This window comes from Myxine glutinosa, chromosome 7 (genome assembly GCF_964187855.1).
Source record: "Myxine glutinosa chromosome 7, kmMyxGlut1.1, whole genome shotgun sequence".
Taxonomy (NCBI): domain Eukaryota; kingdom Metazoa; phylum Chordata; class Myxini; order Myxiniformes; family Myxinidae; genus Myxine; species Myxine glutinosa.
In genome coordinates, this window is record NC_136267.1 from 69,796,215 (window position 1) to 69,816,981 (window position 20,767).

Genomic DNA, 20,767 nt, shown 5'->3' on the forward strand with positions numbered 1-20,767 from the left:
TACTAATAATTTTTATTTGACATATGATTAGGTTTTTAAGGGTTCCCTGTTCGTGAATAACACCCGACCCAAACAATGCCAATGGAAATCTGACGCAACAAACCCGGGCAGTGTGTAATCAACAGAGGCCTACAGGCCTGATGGCGGCCATATTATTTTGGCTGGGTGCCATGGTGGGTGGAGTCAGGTGACAAATGTGGTTGGGGTCCAGCAGCTGTCCGAGCAATGTGTGCACATTTCACAAATCAACCGCAACAAGAACCACAACAACAACCATGCGGAACTCTTGTAGACCTGCGACTAAAAACAAGGCATAATGAAATCTCACTCTTTATTTCAAGAAAACCTCTGCAACATGTTGGACGATTTTCAATATCATGAACATCGCTTTTTAGAGACATTCACATTTTAACGAATACATTTCAACTCCATATCATGAAGAGGGAAATGTGAATTGTGTAATTTTTAATTATTAAAAAAATTGTCCTTTATATATTTGGTGGAGGTTGGGTGGCAAGTCCTAGCAAGCAGTAAACTTAACATATCAGTTCATTATTTCTAATAAGACTGCTGTAATAGCCATGCCATGGTAATATGAAGACCTGGAAATATCTTACAGTAAATCGGCACATTTTTCTGAGAATAAAGTATTCTAAAAATTTAGATAAGAATAAGGACTTAAAGCATCCAACTACTCATCCTCCTAATTGTATCCCCTTTGCAGTGCCATCCTCACCTCCAAAGGACTTGACGATCATTAGCAAAGAGGATCAGCCACGGACGGCCATTGTGAACTGGCAACCACCTTCTGAAGCAAACGGGCGAATCACGGGCAAGTACCATGGAAATGGCATAGCATTGGAGATGAATAAACTTTTTGTTTCAGATTATAGTAAAAAGTCCACTGATTTAACACTCGTACCCCTCCACCTCCAACATCACCCTCCGCTCCCAGACTTGCTCGCTCAATTCCCTCCTACAAATTGTCCTTCGTTACAAACTGAGGGTTTATAAGAAAAAGTACTTTTGCCACCATGGGAAACGAGGAGAGGCTAATGTTTCAGGTGTTCACCCTTTGTCATGCCAAAGAAGCAATTTTTGCGAAGAGCTGTAACAATTGTAATTTCCAACTCGTACCAATTTCTATGGTACAGCATCTTTAATTACAGTTTGTGATTAAGTTTTTTTTAATTAAAAGTATATAATTAAACTTTACAGTGGGGTCTTGTAGATTTAATCATGTTGACAAAATTAAGGTACAACAAGAAGAAAAAGACATAAAATGTCATAGCCCCGCCGTGGTTTCAGTAATTTTGCTGTACGAAGTTAAATGCTGTCAGTCGGCCATCTTTTGTCAGATGACAAAACAAAATCTTCTGCAAATGTATACCATCATGTATCGTCCTTGTGCCAAGTTTGATCAAAATCGGTCCATGCATTTCTGAGAAATGAATTCGATTTGTGCGTTGTTTAGGCCAAAAATCGCTGGGTACTGTAACCCAAATTAGCAATGCTGTCTTTTCCTATTTTGTTCCTGAGTACTAGGTCCAGTCACAATGCTTTCTTTCTATGTTCATGCCCGATGGGATCATCAGGTCTTATGTGAGCATTACCTCATTGTTTTCAATGATCGCTTTTGTTTTACATTTACATGAGTTTTTGCGTGTCTGTGTGGGTGTTTTGAGTACTGTACTTTAGTAAGTTGGGTGTTGGTGGTTTTAAGGCAGGTATTGCTGGTGAGGAATATGCATGAATGCAAGGTTGTGGACAAGCAGCTGATGTTTTGCCAAAATTGATATGTTTGCGCAGATCAAAGAGGCATATGAGAATAAAACCTTATTCGACCAGGCAGTACATAAACCTACAAAATAATAATTTTAAGCACTCAAAATATAAGCTGCTCCCACTATCTGTGCTGCTTTCCCCCAACAGCTGGGACTGCCTGTTTGTGTGAAATGCTTCAAAATCCCACGGATTACTTTGCACAACCTTGGATCTGCCTTGTATAATGTTGGAGCTATGCAACCCTTCGACCCCTTTCATTTCACTTCACCAATCTGAAAATGCAGGTGTTTAGAACATCATTTACTTGTTCATTAACAAATATACTTACCTATAATTGCAGGATATATAATCTACTACACAACTGACGCATCCGCCGAGATCCACGACTGGGTGGTGGAACCAGTTGTCGGAGACCGTCTGTCGCATCAGATTCAAGAACTGACCCTCGATACAGTCTACCAGTTCAAGATACAGGCCCGGAATGCAAAGGGCATGGGGCCTATGTCAGAGCCTGTTGTTTTCCGCACACCAAAGAGTAAGTGACTTGACCTTTCTTATCATCCCTGGTTCCTGCCTTTTATTCCTTCCTGTGCCTTTCCATTTTAAACATAATACTATAAAGTGAAAATGAAAGTCTGGAGAAGTCAACTATGCTTAGTATAGTTGAGGGATGAAGAGGAAGAGGCAAACCTTGTATGTGCTGAATGGATCGGTTAAAGGATGCAATCAAGCGGTGTGTGCCAGAGCTTTGGAAAGCAGTGCAGGATAGGGATGTATGGAGAAATCTGAACATGAATGTCACTGGAAGTCGGGCAAGATTTTACCGAACGAGATAATGACTATAACGTACCCTAAAAGTTATTTAAGAGATAATAATGCAGCAATCAAAAAGGTTAAGAACAGGGACAATCCTCAAAGGTTGGCATCCATGGGTAGCAGGAAATGCTTCCTTAGGAAATTCCCCGCCGAGTGCGGTGAGAAAAGTTGCACCATTGTTGTGACGTCACTGGTACCCAAAGTACCCTGGGAAGTGAGGGCACTTCCCCCGAGCTCAGTGGCTGTGTTTGTCTCATTTAACAGTCTTATGTTGTGTCTTGTATGTTCGTCTGTATGTGCATGTAGCCTTAGATCATAACCCGACTTCGAGCCTTAGATCATGGAGAATAAATGACTTAGATCATGGAGGTAAAAGGAAAATGAAGAATAAATGACAGACAAGCAAATGAACAGGAACAAATATTAAATGAGTTGATTGGCATGCCCAACAATTGGACTTCTGTAAACTATTGCAACCATGATGGCAGTAAATAAATATTATAACGGCACTTGGTAAAGAGCATACCTCTGCCGCCTGGCGTTTACGTCTTGTATCCCACTGATAGGCCTGATCTGGATCCGGAGCTGAACCAAGATCGAATCGGCTTGTTCTTGTCCCCGAACCAACTCATCCACCTAGTTTTGTCCGAATCTGTCCATAACTTTTTGAGATATCCTGCTCACAGACAAAAAATGGGGTGAATACATAATGTCCGTTCATCTTTGGTGGCGGATGTAAAAACAAGAAGATGTAAAAACAAGAAGATGTAAAATCCAAGCAAGTAAATAATCCGTTTATAAACTGCAGGCAGCCAGATGATAAACGACTGAGGCGAAGAAATCTATTGAGCAAATGTCCATGTGATTGGGATTAAATTACAAACTCTGTCTGCTGGTTGCATCATTAAAGAGGCCCAGTTCTGGCACCACAAGCATGTTTCAAATTTTATTTCAATCATGAGGATATGAAGAGGCATATTTACACAGTATTTATTTGTAAACACAGCCTAATTCATCATCGAGGGTTCTTGCGTAGAGGTGTCCTCGCCTCAAAGGTGTCCAGCCTGGGTTTCAATCCCGACCCAGCTATAAACTGTCATCCCAGTATTTCACAGGCAGGATAATTCATCAATCCCTCGGATGGACGTTCAACTGGGAGTCCCGTCTGCCGAGATTAGTTGGTGGACGTTAAAGATCCCCTGGTGTTGTTTGCAAAGAGTAGGTGAGCTATCGCCGGCACCATGAACAAATGACCAATTCCTGCCATGACTTTCTCAACCCGACCAGGTTTGTAGTCCACTAGCTGATTCGGCAACAGCAATACTTTGCATAGGACGTGTTACATGATGATGAGGTTTTTTGACATATTTATCACATTTTATGATCATTTACCTCTATCCTAATTTGATAGCAACGAAGAGTAATTTGGGTAATTTCCATGCCACTTCACGGTCCATTCCCATTCCCTATGTTTTCCCTCTCTCTTTTCTTTGAAAACCCGAGGATAATCCAGTGATTGTTATCCTGTTGAGGTTTTACTCATTTACTCTCCCATTAATTGCTTTCTTTCTTTCTTCCACTTCCTATCTCCGGTGCTTGGCTTTCACCAGCAGACCGTTCAAGCTCTGTGGCTAATGACCAAGGTAAAGGGGTGGGGGGGGGGGCGGAGTGGATGGGGGGAATGGGACAGGGAGGGGTACCGGTTGCAAATTTGCAAATCAGCGTTTTGCTTTTGCAATGTGTCTACTACACACCTTCCATCTCCATTACTCTCTTGATCTCTTCACCCTTCTCTTTCTCTGTCCTTATCTTTGTCCTATTCCCCCCCCCCCCCCCCCTTGTCCATTCATTTTCCTATTTCTTTCTCGGCCTCCTGTTTCTTCATCCCAAAAGAATACTGGCGATACTATTTGCTGCATTCAAACATGACGGCCACGGGGATTTTTCCGACGTGCATTACAATTACTATTTTACTTTTCTGCTTACCTGGTCTGTTTGCGGCCTTCTGGCTTCCAGCGTAGTTTGGCTATATGAAAACGCATATGTCAAAGCTGTTTGAATGAGCATTTGGTTGCTTGCTCACCTTGAAGGAAAATGTCTTTGTATCGTTTGCCCATCAGCTCATAACTTTCTAGACAAACATGAAATTTAATTTACACTTGGTTTCAAATTAACCCCATAAGCTGAAACTGTTAACTATCGGATTGTGGAAAATGGGAAAAATAAAGCTTCCGGTTTTAAAATTGAGGATAAAACATTGTCTGGTATACCACAAAGGCTTTCTTATGTAGTTATTTTGGGGTGGAGGGAGTAAAGGTGCAGAGCTTTCCACTAATCCCCTGCTCTTTCCCACTGTTTTGCTTCTTCACCCACTGCTGTATAGCATCAGCCAGCGGTCGGATGGATAATATGTGGCCCAGCACTGTTGATGGAGACACATACCGATCGTCTGGTGAGTGTTTTGCTAACTCCTTGTTCGCTTGTTGTTAAATGAAGGAGAATATCCCACTACGTGGAGGAGATTGTGCACATTTAGAAAATGTTTACCCACCTGCATGAGTAATTAACTACTGCCCCACATGCTGTGCAATGTGGTTTAATGAATCCCATTTTGAGAGGATATGGATTTGTTGATGCAACGGCAGGAATTGTGTCTGCTGCCTACTGCTACCTCTTGAACTCTCCCATTTCTACCTCTTTTCTAAAAAAAACTGAAAAAACTTTTCTAAAACTGCTGAAACCTTGTCCCCACTCACCTTGATCTCTGACAATTCCTCCTCTTGTGATGTGATCCGTCTGTATGTTTTTGTCCTACTGTTTTTTTTTCTTCATCCCGTTTTGTATCTGTTGACCCTTCTCCCTCTTATTAGTATTACTTGCAAAATCGAAGATTTTTCAAGTATATTTGTTGGTCTTGTGCATTATTCTGTCTGTCTGTCAATCGCCTACAGGTCATAATTTTAAACCGATCTTCCCGAAACTTCACCAGATGGTAGAGTTGGTCATAAGGAAAAAGCCTATTGATTTTGAGGTCAATGGTCATTTGGAGGTCAAATTTCGAAAATTGTCATTTTTCGTCTGATTGACTTGAAAATTGAACAGCATTTGCATATTGAGTCACTAAATTGGGCAACCAACTATTTTCGAGGTTAAAAGGTCAAAGATCAACTCAAGGTCAAACTTCCAAAATCATCAGCTTTCATCTGAAAAATCATCCATTTTTCATCCGATTGCCTTAAAAATTAAACAGCAATTGCATAGTACCTCACTGAATTGGGGAACCAACTATTGTAAGGTCAAAAGGTCAAAGGTCAACTCAAGGTCAAACTTCTAATATCAATTTTCATCTGAAAAATCATCAATTTTAATCTGATTGACCCGAGCTTTGATTAAGATCGTCAATTTTTATCTTGATGAAATGGACAATTTGATGTATCCATGACAACCTTTTTTGGGGGGAGGGGTGGATTTTGCAAGTATTGTGATCTGCATGACGTCTTCTTGTTTGTCTCTTCCATGAGCCTCCACATCCGTATCAATAAAAATGTGCATTATTTTGTGAAACTACATTTCATGTGCATGAGGGTAGTCAAAAGATGTGCCCTACAAATGTTTGGGTGTATTTCATTTTTGACCCCACAATACCTATTTTAATAGTCACGTCTAATGTATTATCAACATATTACTTTCAAGATCCGGTTGATTTACATGATCGTTCTCCCCAGATTCTCCTGGAGAACCCTACATCCCATCCCCAGCATCAGGCCTCAGAGCTGATAACAACGTGCTGGTGATTGTGATTGTGACAGTCGGAGCTCTTACGGTTCTGGCAGTAGTCATAATTGCTGTGGCGTGCACCCGGTATTCTTCACCAAGCCAGATAAAGTAAGTACACATATTACGTACAAGATGCTTGCACAGATATCCCCCATCATGATTTAAATATTTCTGTAATCCTGCTTTTTATGATCAGGCATTTGGAAATTTTAGGTATTATGTGAACTATTTCACTCTGCACATTCTAATGAAAATTTAACAAAATAAAATACAAACACAACAAACACAAAATAAAATACAAATACAAATAAAATACAAACACATTAATATTATGCTATTATCATTGGTAATGTTATTACTTTTGTGATTATAAGCGGCCTTGGGAAAACGCCACGATAAGCTATCTATACACCTTAACACTGATTTCGCCCAAGGTGGAACACCCCCTTGGGGAGGGGGGCAAATAAAGTCGCAACAGCCTCCATCGTGTGACCCTTAGCCATTCTCCATAATCATCTTCTTCATGGCCTGTTTAATTTTCTGTACCATCCTTTCCACCAGCCCGTTAGAAGCAGGTAAACTAAAGCCCAAGTAGAATGATATACTCCATTTCAAGCACAAAAGGCACATAATTCATCAGTGGTGAAACAAATACCATTGTCAGACACCAGATGTTCCACTAAACCATGTGTTTTGGAAAGGTACATCAGATACTATGTGGTAGCCCTTACAGTAGTGCTTGTCACTACATGGATTTCTACAAATTTTGAAAATGCATATGAGGCAAAAAAGACCATTTGGCACCAAGAAGGGACATTCATAGTCAGCATGAAGGTGCTGCCCTAGTCTCACCGGAAACTCCCACGAGTGCAATGCTGCTACAGGATTGTTCCTGACATTCATTTGGCAGCAATACCTGACTGATGTTAACCCTCTGGCTAAGGCCTTCATACAGAGCACCCCTGTGTACATCTGCAATTCCTCCAAAATTGCTGCATGACCAGGCTTTGGAATGACATCTCAATGTCTCCATGAGATACCATCATGGTCCATGCTCAAATACTCTTTCCTATTGAAAAACATATTTCAGTTTCTCGCATGGACAATAGTTGGCCATTCCGTCTGTAGGTCCCTGCAGCCCTGACACAAAATTTGTCCTTCCTGGTCCAAGTCTTCACATATACCGAGGTAATTGGAGAGGAGTAGGTGTCCACCATGCACATGACCATCTCCATCTCAGACAAGCCCAGACAGGCAAGGGTAAGCTACTTACTCCATGACAATTACCCTGAGCCCTGCCTGATTTATAGCTCAGTGAGTATGAATAGGCAGCGAGAACTACTACCCAGGCTGGCTAGAATGACTCTTGGGGATTCCATCTGTAGGATAGGTCGGTCCTCTCCAAGTAAACCCAACTAGGGTTTATAATCACTGTGGATCTCCACATAATGTCCCCAAATGGGTTGATGGAATTGCTTCACTCTAAAAATGACTGCTCACTCTTCTTGGTCCACTTTTCGCATAATTCTGCTCTACCTGGTTAAGGGTCCTCGAAGCAAACACCATTAGCCTTTGTTTGCTACGATCCATTGCATTTGACAATTCTGCACCCATCCATAAGGTGAAACATCCACCAATAGCACAAGTGGTCACAATGGCTCGCACTGACTCCTGACAAGCTGAATACCGGTTCTGACGAGCCGGCAGCCACAGTATGTGATGGATTCTGTGAAGAAGCATGTTGATCAGTTAAACTGAATGCGCACTTCCCGCAGACGTCAAAACACTTTGTCTAAGTGGGTCAGGTGGTCTTCCTCATTCCTGCCTGACACAAGAATGTTATCCAGCTAAGCCAGTACAAATGGCACTGATTTTAACATGCCTTCCATGAATATCTGGAAAATTGCGAGGGATGTTGATATGCCATTTGGCATATGGTTGTAACAATACAAACCACGATGCATATTGATAATAATAATAATAATTCATTTATTTTGTATAGCGCTTTTCCAGAAGCCCAAAGGCACTTTGACAGAGTGGCAAACATAATGCATAACAATACATGAAAACAACAATTGCACAAAGACAAGAATCAATAGGGAAATATTTAAAGCAAAAGGAGGGAGAAGGAGAAGAGATAGTCAGGGGTTAAATGCTGTGGGTTGAATGTTGAATGCAGTGTTGAACAGGTGGGTCTTTAGTGATGTTTTGAATGTGGTGAGTGAGGAGGAGTCTCTGATGGTGTGAGGTAGTGAGTTCCAGAGGGTGGGAGCAGCGATGGAGAAGGCCCTGTCCCCCCAGGATCTGAATTTGGTCCGGATGGAGGGGGTCAGGAGGTTGGTACCAGCAGAGCGGAGGTTGCGGGTGGGAGTGTGTCTGGAGAGGAGGTCAGCCAGGTAGGATGGGGCCAGGTTATGGAGGGCTTTGTATGTCAAGAGGAGGATTTTGTACTGGATTCTCTGGGGGATGGGGAGCCAGTGAAGCTTGTAAAGGACGGGAGTAGTGTAATAATGTTGCTTCTGGGACACCTCCGTTTAACATGGGAAATCCCTATCTAATGTCATTTACCCCCTTGTCTTTTTCAAAAATCATAAACACCTCTATTTCTCCCACCCTCATCTTTATGAACCTTTTGTCTGTAGTACCTATCCTTAATGTTGTTCATTAGACCACTCAAACACTACAAATATTTGTTTTCTCTTATAGACCTATCATCCTTCTTCTACATATCATCTGGCAGATTAATCTTTGACCCATTCACTTCCATATTAATTCTTTCCCTCCCTCATTGCCCCTAAACACCTATATTTCTCTCACCCTGTTCTTTACGAACCTTCTAACCTTTTGACATGTTATCCTTATTCATTAGACCACTTAAACACCTGTGATCCTTCTGACCTCATGGACCTTTTAACCTTTTACTCTTAATATCATCTGGTGAATATAACCCACTCAAACAACGACCCGACAAATATTTGTTTATGCGTGGGAAATAATTTAATTCTCTTGCCACTCTCTTCACCATCTAATATATTAACAAAAAAGATGTTTGAGTTTGGGTCTTTATTAAGATATTTTAACTGAGCTAAGATAAAATGGTAAACCTCCCTCAATGTTCTTATTTGAGCGCCTCCAGTGCCACATACCATTTTTAAATTAAAGTATATATTTTCCTGACAACCATCAAAGTTTTCCGTCCACTCAAAAATATTTCCATCTTTTTTACCCAATTCACCGGTATTTAAATTAATTCTCTTATTTGTTTTGTGAACTTTTTTACCAGTTGCCTTTTCAATTATACCTATTTGATATTTTTCACATTCATTATGTTTTCCATTTATATACCAAGGTTGATTACACCTCCACTCTTTAGTCTGGTTGATACTTGGTTCTATCATTTATATAATAGTAAAAAAGGCGGCGGTAGCCCGTTAAAATCCCCGACCCCCCCCCCCCCCTTTTTAACTTATCACTTATATATATCTTATCACTTATATATATCTTATCACTTATGTATATCTTATCACTTATATATATCTTATCACTTATATATATATCTTATCACTTATATACTTATATAACCATAAGGGAGACTATCAATTCCATTTTCTAAAATAAACCTCTTATCATCAAAAGCCCCCAATGCTTTCTTATTTATCTCTTCTGAATATAATTGATGTTTATAACTTCTTATTCCATTAATCTTTCTAAACTCTTCTTTCTTTGTTGTTAAACAGTTATAATAATCCTTAAAGTTTATTGTTTCTTTAATAACATTTTTCTTTACACCTTTTAACTTCTTATCAGTCTTTTCAACGTTATTCACAATGTATTTATAAGCATAAGCCTTTGACCTCAATCCCACAAATTCACTCATAACATTTCCTCCTAATTCATCCTTGAACTTTCCAATCACCTTTTTATTTTTAGAAGAGAACAACTCACTCTCTGGACTGTAATTACTCGTGTCATAGATATTAATGTCTCTTTTCATGTCTGAATAAACATCGTTGGTATTAATTTTCAAAATAAAACTATCTGTATCCATATAAAGTAGATTAACATCATTTTGATATTTCTTCCTCAAGTTATTATAAAAGTAATCATACATTAATGACTTTGATAAATCAAGAATTGTTGTTCCAATATAAATAGGTTTGTTCATTTCAATACTCTCTTTAATCAAATGGATCGCACAAAAGTTCTCAGTAAAGACCTCAGCTCGAGTAAAACTCGGTCTATTAATTAATTTTGATGCTTGTTCCCAAGATGTTGATAGTCTGATATTTTGTCTTTTCCTCACATTCTCCATAGTCTTACCAAAGACCGCATTATTCATCAATTTATAAAAGTCTTTCTCAAAATCTGTTTTTGACTCTGTTCTTCTTTGTGTATTAAAATCAATGTACCCCTTTAACCAATGACTTTGATTGAACTTTAGCACCCTATGGATCTTCTCTACTCTTAGACCTTTTGATAAATATTGTCGCAAATTTCTTTGGTGTAGAACATAATTTTTCTTGTTATATAATGTAGTAAGTAATTTTTCTGTTGATTCACCTATATCAAACGATCGTTGATAATCACTCAACCATTCTTTCTTTGGACTTTCTTTCTCACAAGCAAATGGGAGATCTTTGTGTAGGTTATGGAGTTCCTCTGGATATTTTAAATCAATTTCAAAATAATAACCAACTTTTTCTTCATCCAATTCTTTTTGTGTAGAGATACATACATCTTGTAAAACGTTTTTGTAGTCTTTTTCCTTTACCCATCTAAGTTTTCCATAAGGAAGAGCCTGAGACATTGCCCAGCCATACAGGTTGTTCGCGTCATAGTACATCAAGTAAGAACTCTCTTTCGTTGGATCATAATTTGGAAGATATTTGTTATTTGCTTTTGCGTATCTACTCGAGCAGACTTGTGAAATTCCACCTCTTTTTGCCTTTTCAATCATCAAAAGCATATCAACATCGGTTATCAAATCCAAATCTTGTTTTGTCATTTTCAACATCGCACTCCAGGCCAATCCAGGTGCTGTGTAGTAGTGAGCAGGATCCAATCCATATCCAGTGCGACAAACAGATCTAAAGGCTTCAAATACATCGGCCAATAAAAGCACATCAGTTTTGAGATACAAATCGTGATACTCGCCAAGATTCTTGATGTTATATTTTTCCCAAACATTTTGTGCGTGTACATAATCTTTATCAGATATATGACTATTATTTAATTTGTTATAGAAATTTTCTTTTGAAGGAAGTTGTGTTTCATTGAATCTCTCAAATGAGTCCATATAGTCATAGGGGTAAATTCCCTTTTGTGTTAGAAAATCTTTATCTAAAAAATACTCTGAAAGACATGGAAACTCTTTTAGATTTTGAACCAAGTTAACCAATGGACTTGCCATGAATTTAAATGTATCAAGAAATCTGATATGAGTAATAGGAGATGTGTGAATTGTTTTTGTGAATGAAATGTATTTCTGATCCGTGTTTGGAATTGCTGAGATACTTCCAGAAGTCTTTGAGAGTTCCTTGATAAATAGATGTGTATCATAATGAGCGTTGTTATGAAGAAAGACAGGAATGAAAGAGGGGAGTTGATAATTAATATTACAACTTTGATGAGCCGGACCTCTATATTTACCAGTGAGATGACAATGGTCTCTAACCTTTAGACCTTTACCAATTTTCTCCTCACAAATATGACAGACATTGTTTTTTATAAATTCCCTTTTTTCTTTACTTGTTAAGGACATTGGTTTATTGGTTTCTCTCATTATCTTGGTTAATCGAACACAGTCTTTTTCTAGTCGTTTCACAAACTCCTCTGGGGTATTTGAGCCTCTATACATCTCTAACTTGTTATATTTATCACCAACGGATGATTTGATATAATAACAAAAACCACAAGGAGTATGTTTTTGATATTTATTTGTGTATGATTCTTTTGGATCTTGAGAAGCAGTATCAATTTTTTCTAAAATACTTTCAAAATCAGCATATATAACAAATGGATGTTTGATCTTTTTATTTTCATCTTTGAATGTGATCTTTGAGCCTTCTTTAGGCATATTGATTACCGTTGATTTATGTTCGCCACAATAATTTGAATGTTTATCTAATCTTTCTTGTGAATTGAAGAAGTTAAGACAACGCAAACAAATATATATTTTATTTGTTCTCTTACAGACTTGTGGTTTTATTAATTTAGCAATATCTTTGATGTATGTATAATGTGAATTTTCGTCTGAATTAAAATATAGAAGATTAATATGAGTTTGTTTACAATTGTCAGAAAGCTTTAAAACCTGAATGTTGTTTGTTTCTGTTAGACCATAAACATTAACTGATAAATTATTCATCTTTTCAAATTTAGGAATATCATTTAAAGTCATCGGAAACTTTAGATCTTTCGTATTTAATGTATTCTCATATTTTTTATAATGAGATACTCTTTCATCATGAAAATGTGGAGGATGTAAGTGTGCTAAAATAGACCAGAGAAAACATTTATTGTCTTTATTTTTGATATTGATAACTGCTTTTCTATTTTTGATAACACTGGGTAAATCAATGTAAGAAGAAGCTTTTAGAGGATCTGATTTAAGAATATGAATGTCTATGTAAATAATTTTTCCTATATTGAATCCACTTCCTACGATTGAATTATCCACATCTTGCTCTTGTTTAATAAGTTCATCATAGACTCCTGATGTTTTAAAATCTTGATATGAAGATATAAAGTGTGGCTCAGTTCTCATGTATGGTGCATCTATAACTCCTTCATCCTTTGTCATTTCTAATTTTACTCCCATATAAAATTTAAGTGGTTTCATTTCCTTTAGTGTTTTTTCAATCAACGTTTGAACAGCAGGTTTAACTATTTCTACAGCATCAACTATAGACTCTGGTTCAGGAGGTTTGAAGTTAAAGACTCTTATTTTAATATGTCCTTTGAATGCTCCATCAGAGTTTTTAGTTGTGATAAAATTTGATAAATGTAGATTTGTTTTAAGATGTATTTTGAAGCCTTTCTTGAGGATATTTTTATTACATGTAGAACAGTGTTTTGTTTCAGGTGGAAGAGGGGAAAGTTTGTTTAAAATGTTGTATGTATGTTTTGCGGTGAGAATATGTTGTTTATAATATTTTACTTCCTTCTCGCAAGTATCACAATAAACCATATTTATAGCGTGAGAAAACGTGGTGTTTTATATATATCACTGTGCTTAAAATAAAACACTTTTGAGCTTTACAGCTCCGTTTTATATATATCACTGTGCTTAAACTAAAACACTTTTTCACTCAGAATCATCTAAGTCATAACTATCACATGAATACTCAGAATCATACTCAGAGTCATCAATAAAGCTACTCTCATAACTATCATTTGAGCACAAACTATTAGTATCATAACTATCATCTGTGTTCAATGAAATACTATCATCACCATCATCCAAGTTCAATGAAATACTATCATCACTATCGTCCGAGTTCAATGAAATAGTAAAATCTTCACTGCTGTATTGACTCATATTTAATTAGCAAGAAAAATATTCCCATCAATATCTATATACTTTCTTTCATTAACAGATTCAATCTCTACAATTTTTATATCAAAAGTTATCTTTAAATAATCTCTAACTATCATAGAACGAAATGACATTTCACCAGAAATATTAACATCATTCATTTTACTTAGATCTACACCCTTTGGATTATTAAAGAAAATACAAATGTCTCCTCTAGAATTATTAATGGTCTTATCATTCTTTTTCAAAGTATCGTGGTCAATCACTTTTTCAAGCTTTGAATAAATTGCCAGGAGTAGAGGAGAAACTTTTGTTAGATTTACTTTAATGGATGTCTTTCCAGGTATAGTTAGAGCTCTTCCTTTAAATGAAATAGAGGGGCTCATGTTATTTTCCATAACTGGTTTTACCCAAAAATTTCCATATTTATCTTTGTTCAATTTAACATCTTTGACATATTTTTCTATATCTTCCACCGAAGTAGAGATTGATTGAAATTTGTCTTTTGTGCTTTGAAACATTGTATTTATTAATGAATAAACTTGCGTTTAGTTTAAGTAAAAATTTACCACATAAATATGATAAGTTCTGAAGGATATTTAGAATTTCCAGACTCTCCATATGATAAATTAGAGAATTGTCCGGCTTGTGATAGAGTGGGGCTTAATGATGAGGATTCATATAAACAATGTTTATTCTGTGATTATATTCTAATTAATGATAATAAGAAATATAAAAAAACATATAACTCTTTTAAATTAGAACCAAAAATGAATTACTTTACAAGATTAATAAGAGAGATGAATGTTAAGCATTATGGTGATAATACACCATTTCTTACAAGGAAAGAGACTCTTTGTATTGAGGAAATGTATAAGGGTTTAATGATATTTATTATTCAAAATAATTTTAATGGAAATGTTAATACAAGATACTACATAAATAAAATAATGAATTATTTTGAAATTAAACCAGAACTCAGGATAAAATATAGAGTTTCTAAAATAGCTCAAAAAAAGTTGGATGACTTGTTTTCCAAATATATAAATGAATGATTTTTTACCCGTTTGGGAAAATAAGATAAAATTTAATAACCATAAAAACATTCCAAATTCATTGAGATGTCTAATAGTTGGTTCAAGCGGATGTGGGAAAACCTGTTTACTTTTAAAGATGCTCCTTGGTCCTAATTTTTTAGATTATGATAATTTAATAATTTTTACAAAGTCAAGTTTTCAACCCGAGTATCAACTACTCTCACAGGGTTTTAATGCAGGTCTTAAAAAGGAAGACATTATCGGTTTATTTAAACTTCAAAACAAACTGAATGATTATAATATTGAAGATATAATACAATTATTTTGTGATACACAGAAATCAAAATCGAAACCCATAACTTGTATTCTCAGTGATAATACGGATGATATACCTTCACCTCAAGATTTAGATAAATCAAAAAAGAACCTCGTCATCTTTGATGATTGTGTTAATGAGAGAAACCAAACAGTAATGGATAGCTACTATACAAGAGGGAGACATTCTTCTTGTAATTGTATATATCTTAGTCAATCATATTTTCAACTCCCTCGACGCTCAATAAGAAACAATGCCAATACTTTTATTTTATTTAAGTTAAATTCAATAGATGTAAATAATTTTTGGAGAGATAATTGCTCTACGTTATGTAGTAAAAAAGAATTTGAAAATTATATGAAACACACGATTGGAAAATATAAATATATTGTTGTGAAACAAGATGAGATACTAAATGATATTTTTCAATAAATAAATACAGAAAATGAATACTGAAGAAAGAGAAAGAAAGTTTAAGGAACATCAACAATTAGTTTCAAAAGTTGTTAAACAACAGGAAGAGATAAAGAAGAAACGGAGACAGAAACTAACTGGTGAAGAAGCCTTTGAAAGAAAACAAGAGAAATTCTTTAAACCACTTTTGAAAACTCAACACTCACCTACAGTTCCCACGGTAGAATTTACTCCGAAAAAACTTCAAATGCTCAAAGATTTTAGTCAGATAACAAAACAAGAACTTGGTGAATTAGAATATGATGACGAGGGATTATTTCGGAAACTTGAGGAGGTAAATCAACCCCCTAATTATGTTGTGGAAGCTCTTCAAAACAATGAATATTCGGCGGGTTCAAAAACCAGAGCAGGTCTCATTCCAACAGAAGAACCAGCAGTGTTTCATCTTGTGGAAGAAAAGGTATTGATATTTAATGATGAATTGATGTTCTTGAGTTCTACTCAACCAAATGTTAAATTAACTCCAAGATTAATGTTTCTTCTAACAAACCCCGGATTCAGCGGTTCAAAATATTTTGAGGAACCACTTGATATGGAAAGAGAGGAAGATAGGGTATATATTGAGTTGCTAAATGCACTTGATTATGGAGTTTCTGTTGCTGGTAAAAGTAAGAAGAATGAGAAGGAGAAACATATTATTGATGCTTTAAGTAAGCTTGGTTCGGGTGTTAGTTTTCTTCCAAATGACCCATCACAATTAGTTAATAGGCTATTATTGTTGTTAGGTAGTAAGAAGGCTGGAAACAACAATTGTTTTAATGAATCCTCAGCCATTTTAGATCAGTTGATGAACATGAAAATAATTAATAAATGTCAATACAAAGATATTTTATTAGATATTAAATAAGATGAGAAGCACAATTCTTAGTTTTAATTTCACAACGAGCGATTACACAGCTTCATTCCCTTACCCACTACAACTTGACCCCCTTACCTCATATGAGGCATCTTTGTTGTCAATGGAAACTTACAATACCCTTTTTAATATCACAGAGAAAAACAACAAGTTTAGTTATAATCCAGGAAGTGGATATAAAACTATAACCGTTTCACCTGGAGCTTACGAGATTTCTCAAATATCTTCAGAAGTCTCTCGCCTTATGAAAGAAAAAGGTGATGAACCAAAAAATATTGTAATAGATATTCAAAAACACACTTCAAAATCAACTATTAAACTTAAAAATAATTATAAAGTTGATTTCACGATTGAAAATTCGTTTAGAGAGCTATTGGGTTTCTCTTCAAAAAAGATTGAAAATAACGGGACGTTTTACAGTGATAATGTTATCCAAATATCCTCCGGTATAAATTCAGTATTAATTCATTGTGATTTGATTGATGGTGCTTATAACGATGGAATAAGAACAAATACAATATTTTCATTCAGTGCATACTCAACCCCGATTGGTTATAAATTTAATATGGAACCAAAAAATCTTGTCTATTTACCTGTGTCAGGAAAAACCATATACAGAGTAAATTTTAGGATAACCGACCAAGATAATCGTATGATATCCTTTAATGATGAAATTATATCCATCAGAATTCACCTACGTGAAGTTTTTCAATAAATAAATAATGGTTATTGTGAGAAAACACGAGTTGGGAAAATATAAAATAATTACAGGGGAGGGCATGTTCCTTTCACCAGACTATACAAGGTATGTGGGTAGAGGATACTATAAACCTAAGAGACAACGAGGTGTAGGTCATCAATTTCGAAATAAAGGAGATGGGATAATTGATACTCTAATGGGTATTGGTTCAACCATCCTTAAACATAAAGACCTAATTGGTTCAACTGCTTCTGCCGTGGGCTCCGTTGCGGGTGCTATAAAGAGTATAAAAGATGCTCAAAAGGAGTCTCATAAATTACAAGCAATCAAAGAAATAAAAAAAGGTAAAACTCAACTATCTTCACAAGAACGACAAAAAATCATTAAAATACTTGGGTCAGGGTTTCAACAATTTTAATGCTATATAAATACAAGTATGGAAGCGATTGATAGTATCTATGATTTGGATGATACGATTATCATTTCAAACTCCACTAAAAAGGAAGACTATTTTAAGGTAAATGCTATAACAGGAACAGACTGGAATTCAAACGGAACAAAAAGTTTTGAAATAAATAATCAACAAACTTACTTGAATATAGCTGATAGTTTCTTGCTGTGTAAATTTAAATTCACTAAGGCTGCGAATAATACTAATGCTACACTCGTAAATGATTTCTTCTGGAAAATGTTTGACAGTGTCCGCCTGTATATTGGAACACAAGAGGTTGAAGCGGTTGATTATGTCTCTGCTACATCTGAAATGATGAAATTTACACTATATTCGTTTAGTGATAGAATGGGTAAGGGAGCTGTTGAGGGTTTTATTCCTGATATGTCAACGGGTACAAACGCAGACCCTGGTTATAGTCAAAGGAAGTCAATGTATAATGATGACGCAAAAGCTGAGAATAGTTTTACCGTAGCAGTACCTCTGAAAGGTATATTTGGATTTTGTGATTATGATAAAGTTTTGTATGGGCTTAAAATTAGATTTCAACTACAAAGGAATGATAATGTAAATAGATTGCTTTTTGGGGATGAAAATGCTTTTGGAGAAAATAATAAATTTGTTATTAATGATTTGTGTTGGTATATCAGTGAATATACTCCTAATCTTAAAACGGAAGAGATGTTAAATAGAAGACTTAACTCAAAGAAACCGCTAAATGTATCATACCTTAAAAGAAGATGTCAACACGTTAAACTGGAACACACTACCTACACTTGGAATTTAGGTGTTCTTCAAGGAAAGCCACGATACCTCTGGCTCATTTTTAAAAAACCAGATGGAGAGGACGGTACTAATAAGAATAATGCCCTGAGTGATAATGCAAAGGTGAAACAACTTCGGGTTTCTCTTGATGGCACATTTTATCCGCGAGATAGATTGGAAATTGATTGGGAAAAAAATGATTATGCGGAAGCCTACAAGTCCTACCAAAAGGTGTGTGAAAGTAATGGTAATAATGATCCTATTTTGGATATGGTTGCGTTTCAAAAACTTTATACAATCTACGCAATTGACCTGAGTTCTCAAAAGGAAACTATAAAGTCTAATCGAGTGGATACTTCTCTATACATTGAAAGAGGGGAGAGTGAAGAGGTTAATGCATATTGTTTGCTTTTGGAGGAAACAGAATTACAGATTAATACAGATAATGGTGTTATGATTAATATCACATAGGTTTTTTCTCATAAATAAATGGTTGGGGTATATGTTAATCAAATCAATCTTAATAAATTAACATCTTGTATTCAAAATCAAAAGCCTTGTATTATTAATGTTAATACAATTCAAAGAAAAGGAGCTGTAAGAATTGATGTTTTACTCACACACACACAAGTAAAAACACTAAATGATGTTGGATCACTTAAAATTAAAATGACGAAACCTATGTTAAAGAAATATTCAATAGACGAGTCAAGAGGAGGATTTCTCCCGTTTCTAATTCCTTTATTTGCTGGTTTAAGTGCGGCGGGAGCATTGACTGGTGGTATTTCAGCAGCGGTAAAAACTGCTAACGAAAGGAAGGCACAACTAAAAGCTCAAAAAGAATTGGAAAGACATAACAAGGAGTTGGAGAAACAAATTAGTGGAAGTGGTGTAATTGTAGATTTTGCTCAAAAACTTGAAAGTCTACCTGATAAAGCTAGATTGTTGGTTGGAGATATGCTTTCCTCTATCGCTCAAGCGGGTGTTAAACTAACTAAACGGGGTAATGGATTGTATCTTTCTCATAAATAAATGGATAAATGGTTTAAACAATTTGGAAAGAATACAACGTCAAATATAGAACTAGCTAAGTATTGTAAAACACTAAAAATTGATAATGTGGTAATCTGTATGAGAGATGAATTAACACATATAAATAAGAATACAAAGAATATTATTATGAATTTAGACACACAGAATGGTTCTCATTGGGTTTGTATTCATAATAGTCAGGATAAATATTATTTTGATAGTTATGGTATGCCACCACCTGTTGAAGTAATACAATTCTTACAGAATGGTGTTTATCAAACATTCCAAGTTCAAGAAATTAATTCTAAATGTTGTGGCCAATTATGTTTATATGTATTATTTCAACTCAACAATAATGAAAATTTTTATGATATCATTTTTTATCTAATATAAATGACCTATGTTGGAAAAGATGGTTCTATCTTTGGAAAATCCTCTCAGGATATTGATTTATCAAATTATTATACAAAGGCACAGGCTGAACGACAAAAATATAGTGTAAGTAAAAATATTAATATGAAGAATACTTATAAATTAATCAATTATCCAAACCCTACAGATGCGAATGACTTGATTAGATTCAGTGATTTATCACAATATATATCTTTAAAGAAAACAGCACGTTTTGTGAAACAAGTAAAATTTACAACCACAACACCTGGTTATACTGACCATACACCTTTCCTCATTGAATTTAACTACCTGCTTACAATTAAATTTTATAAAGAAGGACATTTAGTTAATATGCGAATTAATAAATGGGGGTATGATATGCCTGATTTAGGGTATAATTGGTCTTTTTCAATAAACATAGAAGACCTACATGATTTAAATCAGTCTCGTAAAGAAGAATATTATCCACTTGGTGAAGATAAGGATTTATGTGGAAGTACAATTAGTAAACAACAAATACGTGATTTTAAGAAAATAAAAATATATGATAGTATAGCGATGGTTCGCATGACAAAGAAGGAAGGTAATGAGATAAGGATAGAAAGCCGAGGAATACAAACCGATTTGGTAGTGGGAAGATGGGGTGGTATTACCTGTCATAATATTAATCTCACATATATTTCTGATACATAAATGGCAGGAAGAAGACTACAAGAGAATTATAATTTTTGTATTCAAGGATACCTACAAGAAAAGGGTGCTCGGTATTACATACCTTATGATTTGGAGCATATACATGGGAATTTTGTCATAAAAAACTGGCCTTAT

General features: G+C 35.6%; 1 protein-coding gene across 1 annotated transcript in view; it reads left to right on the plus strand.

Moving 5' to 3' along the window:
- The window catches only part of LOC137431314 (neogenin), a 343,015-nt gene that overhangs the window by 276,087 nt on the left and 46,161 nt on the right, over window positions 1-20,767 (plus strand). The window contains exons 19-23 of the mRNA XM_078782693.1: window positions 725-832; window positions 2,126-2,320; window positions 4,215-4,244; window positions 4,985-5,053; window positions 6,327-6,486. Of these exons, the coding sequence (XP_078638819.1) occupies window positions 725-832; window positions 2,126-2,320; window positions 4,215-4,244; window positions 4,985-5,053; window positions 6,327-6,486 (562 nt within the window). The remainder of the gene's footprint in view (window positions 1-724; window positions 833-2,125; window positions 2,321-4,214; window positions 4,245-4,984; window positions 5,054-6,326; window positions 6,487-20,767) is intronic.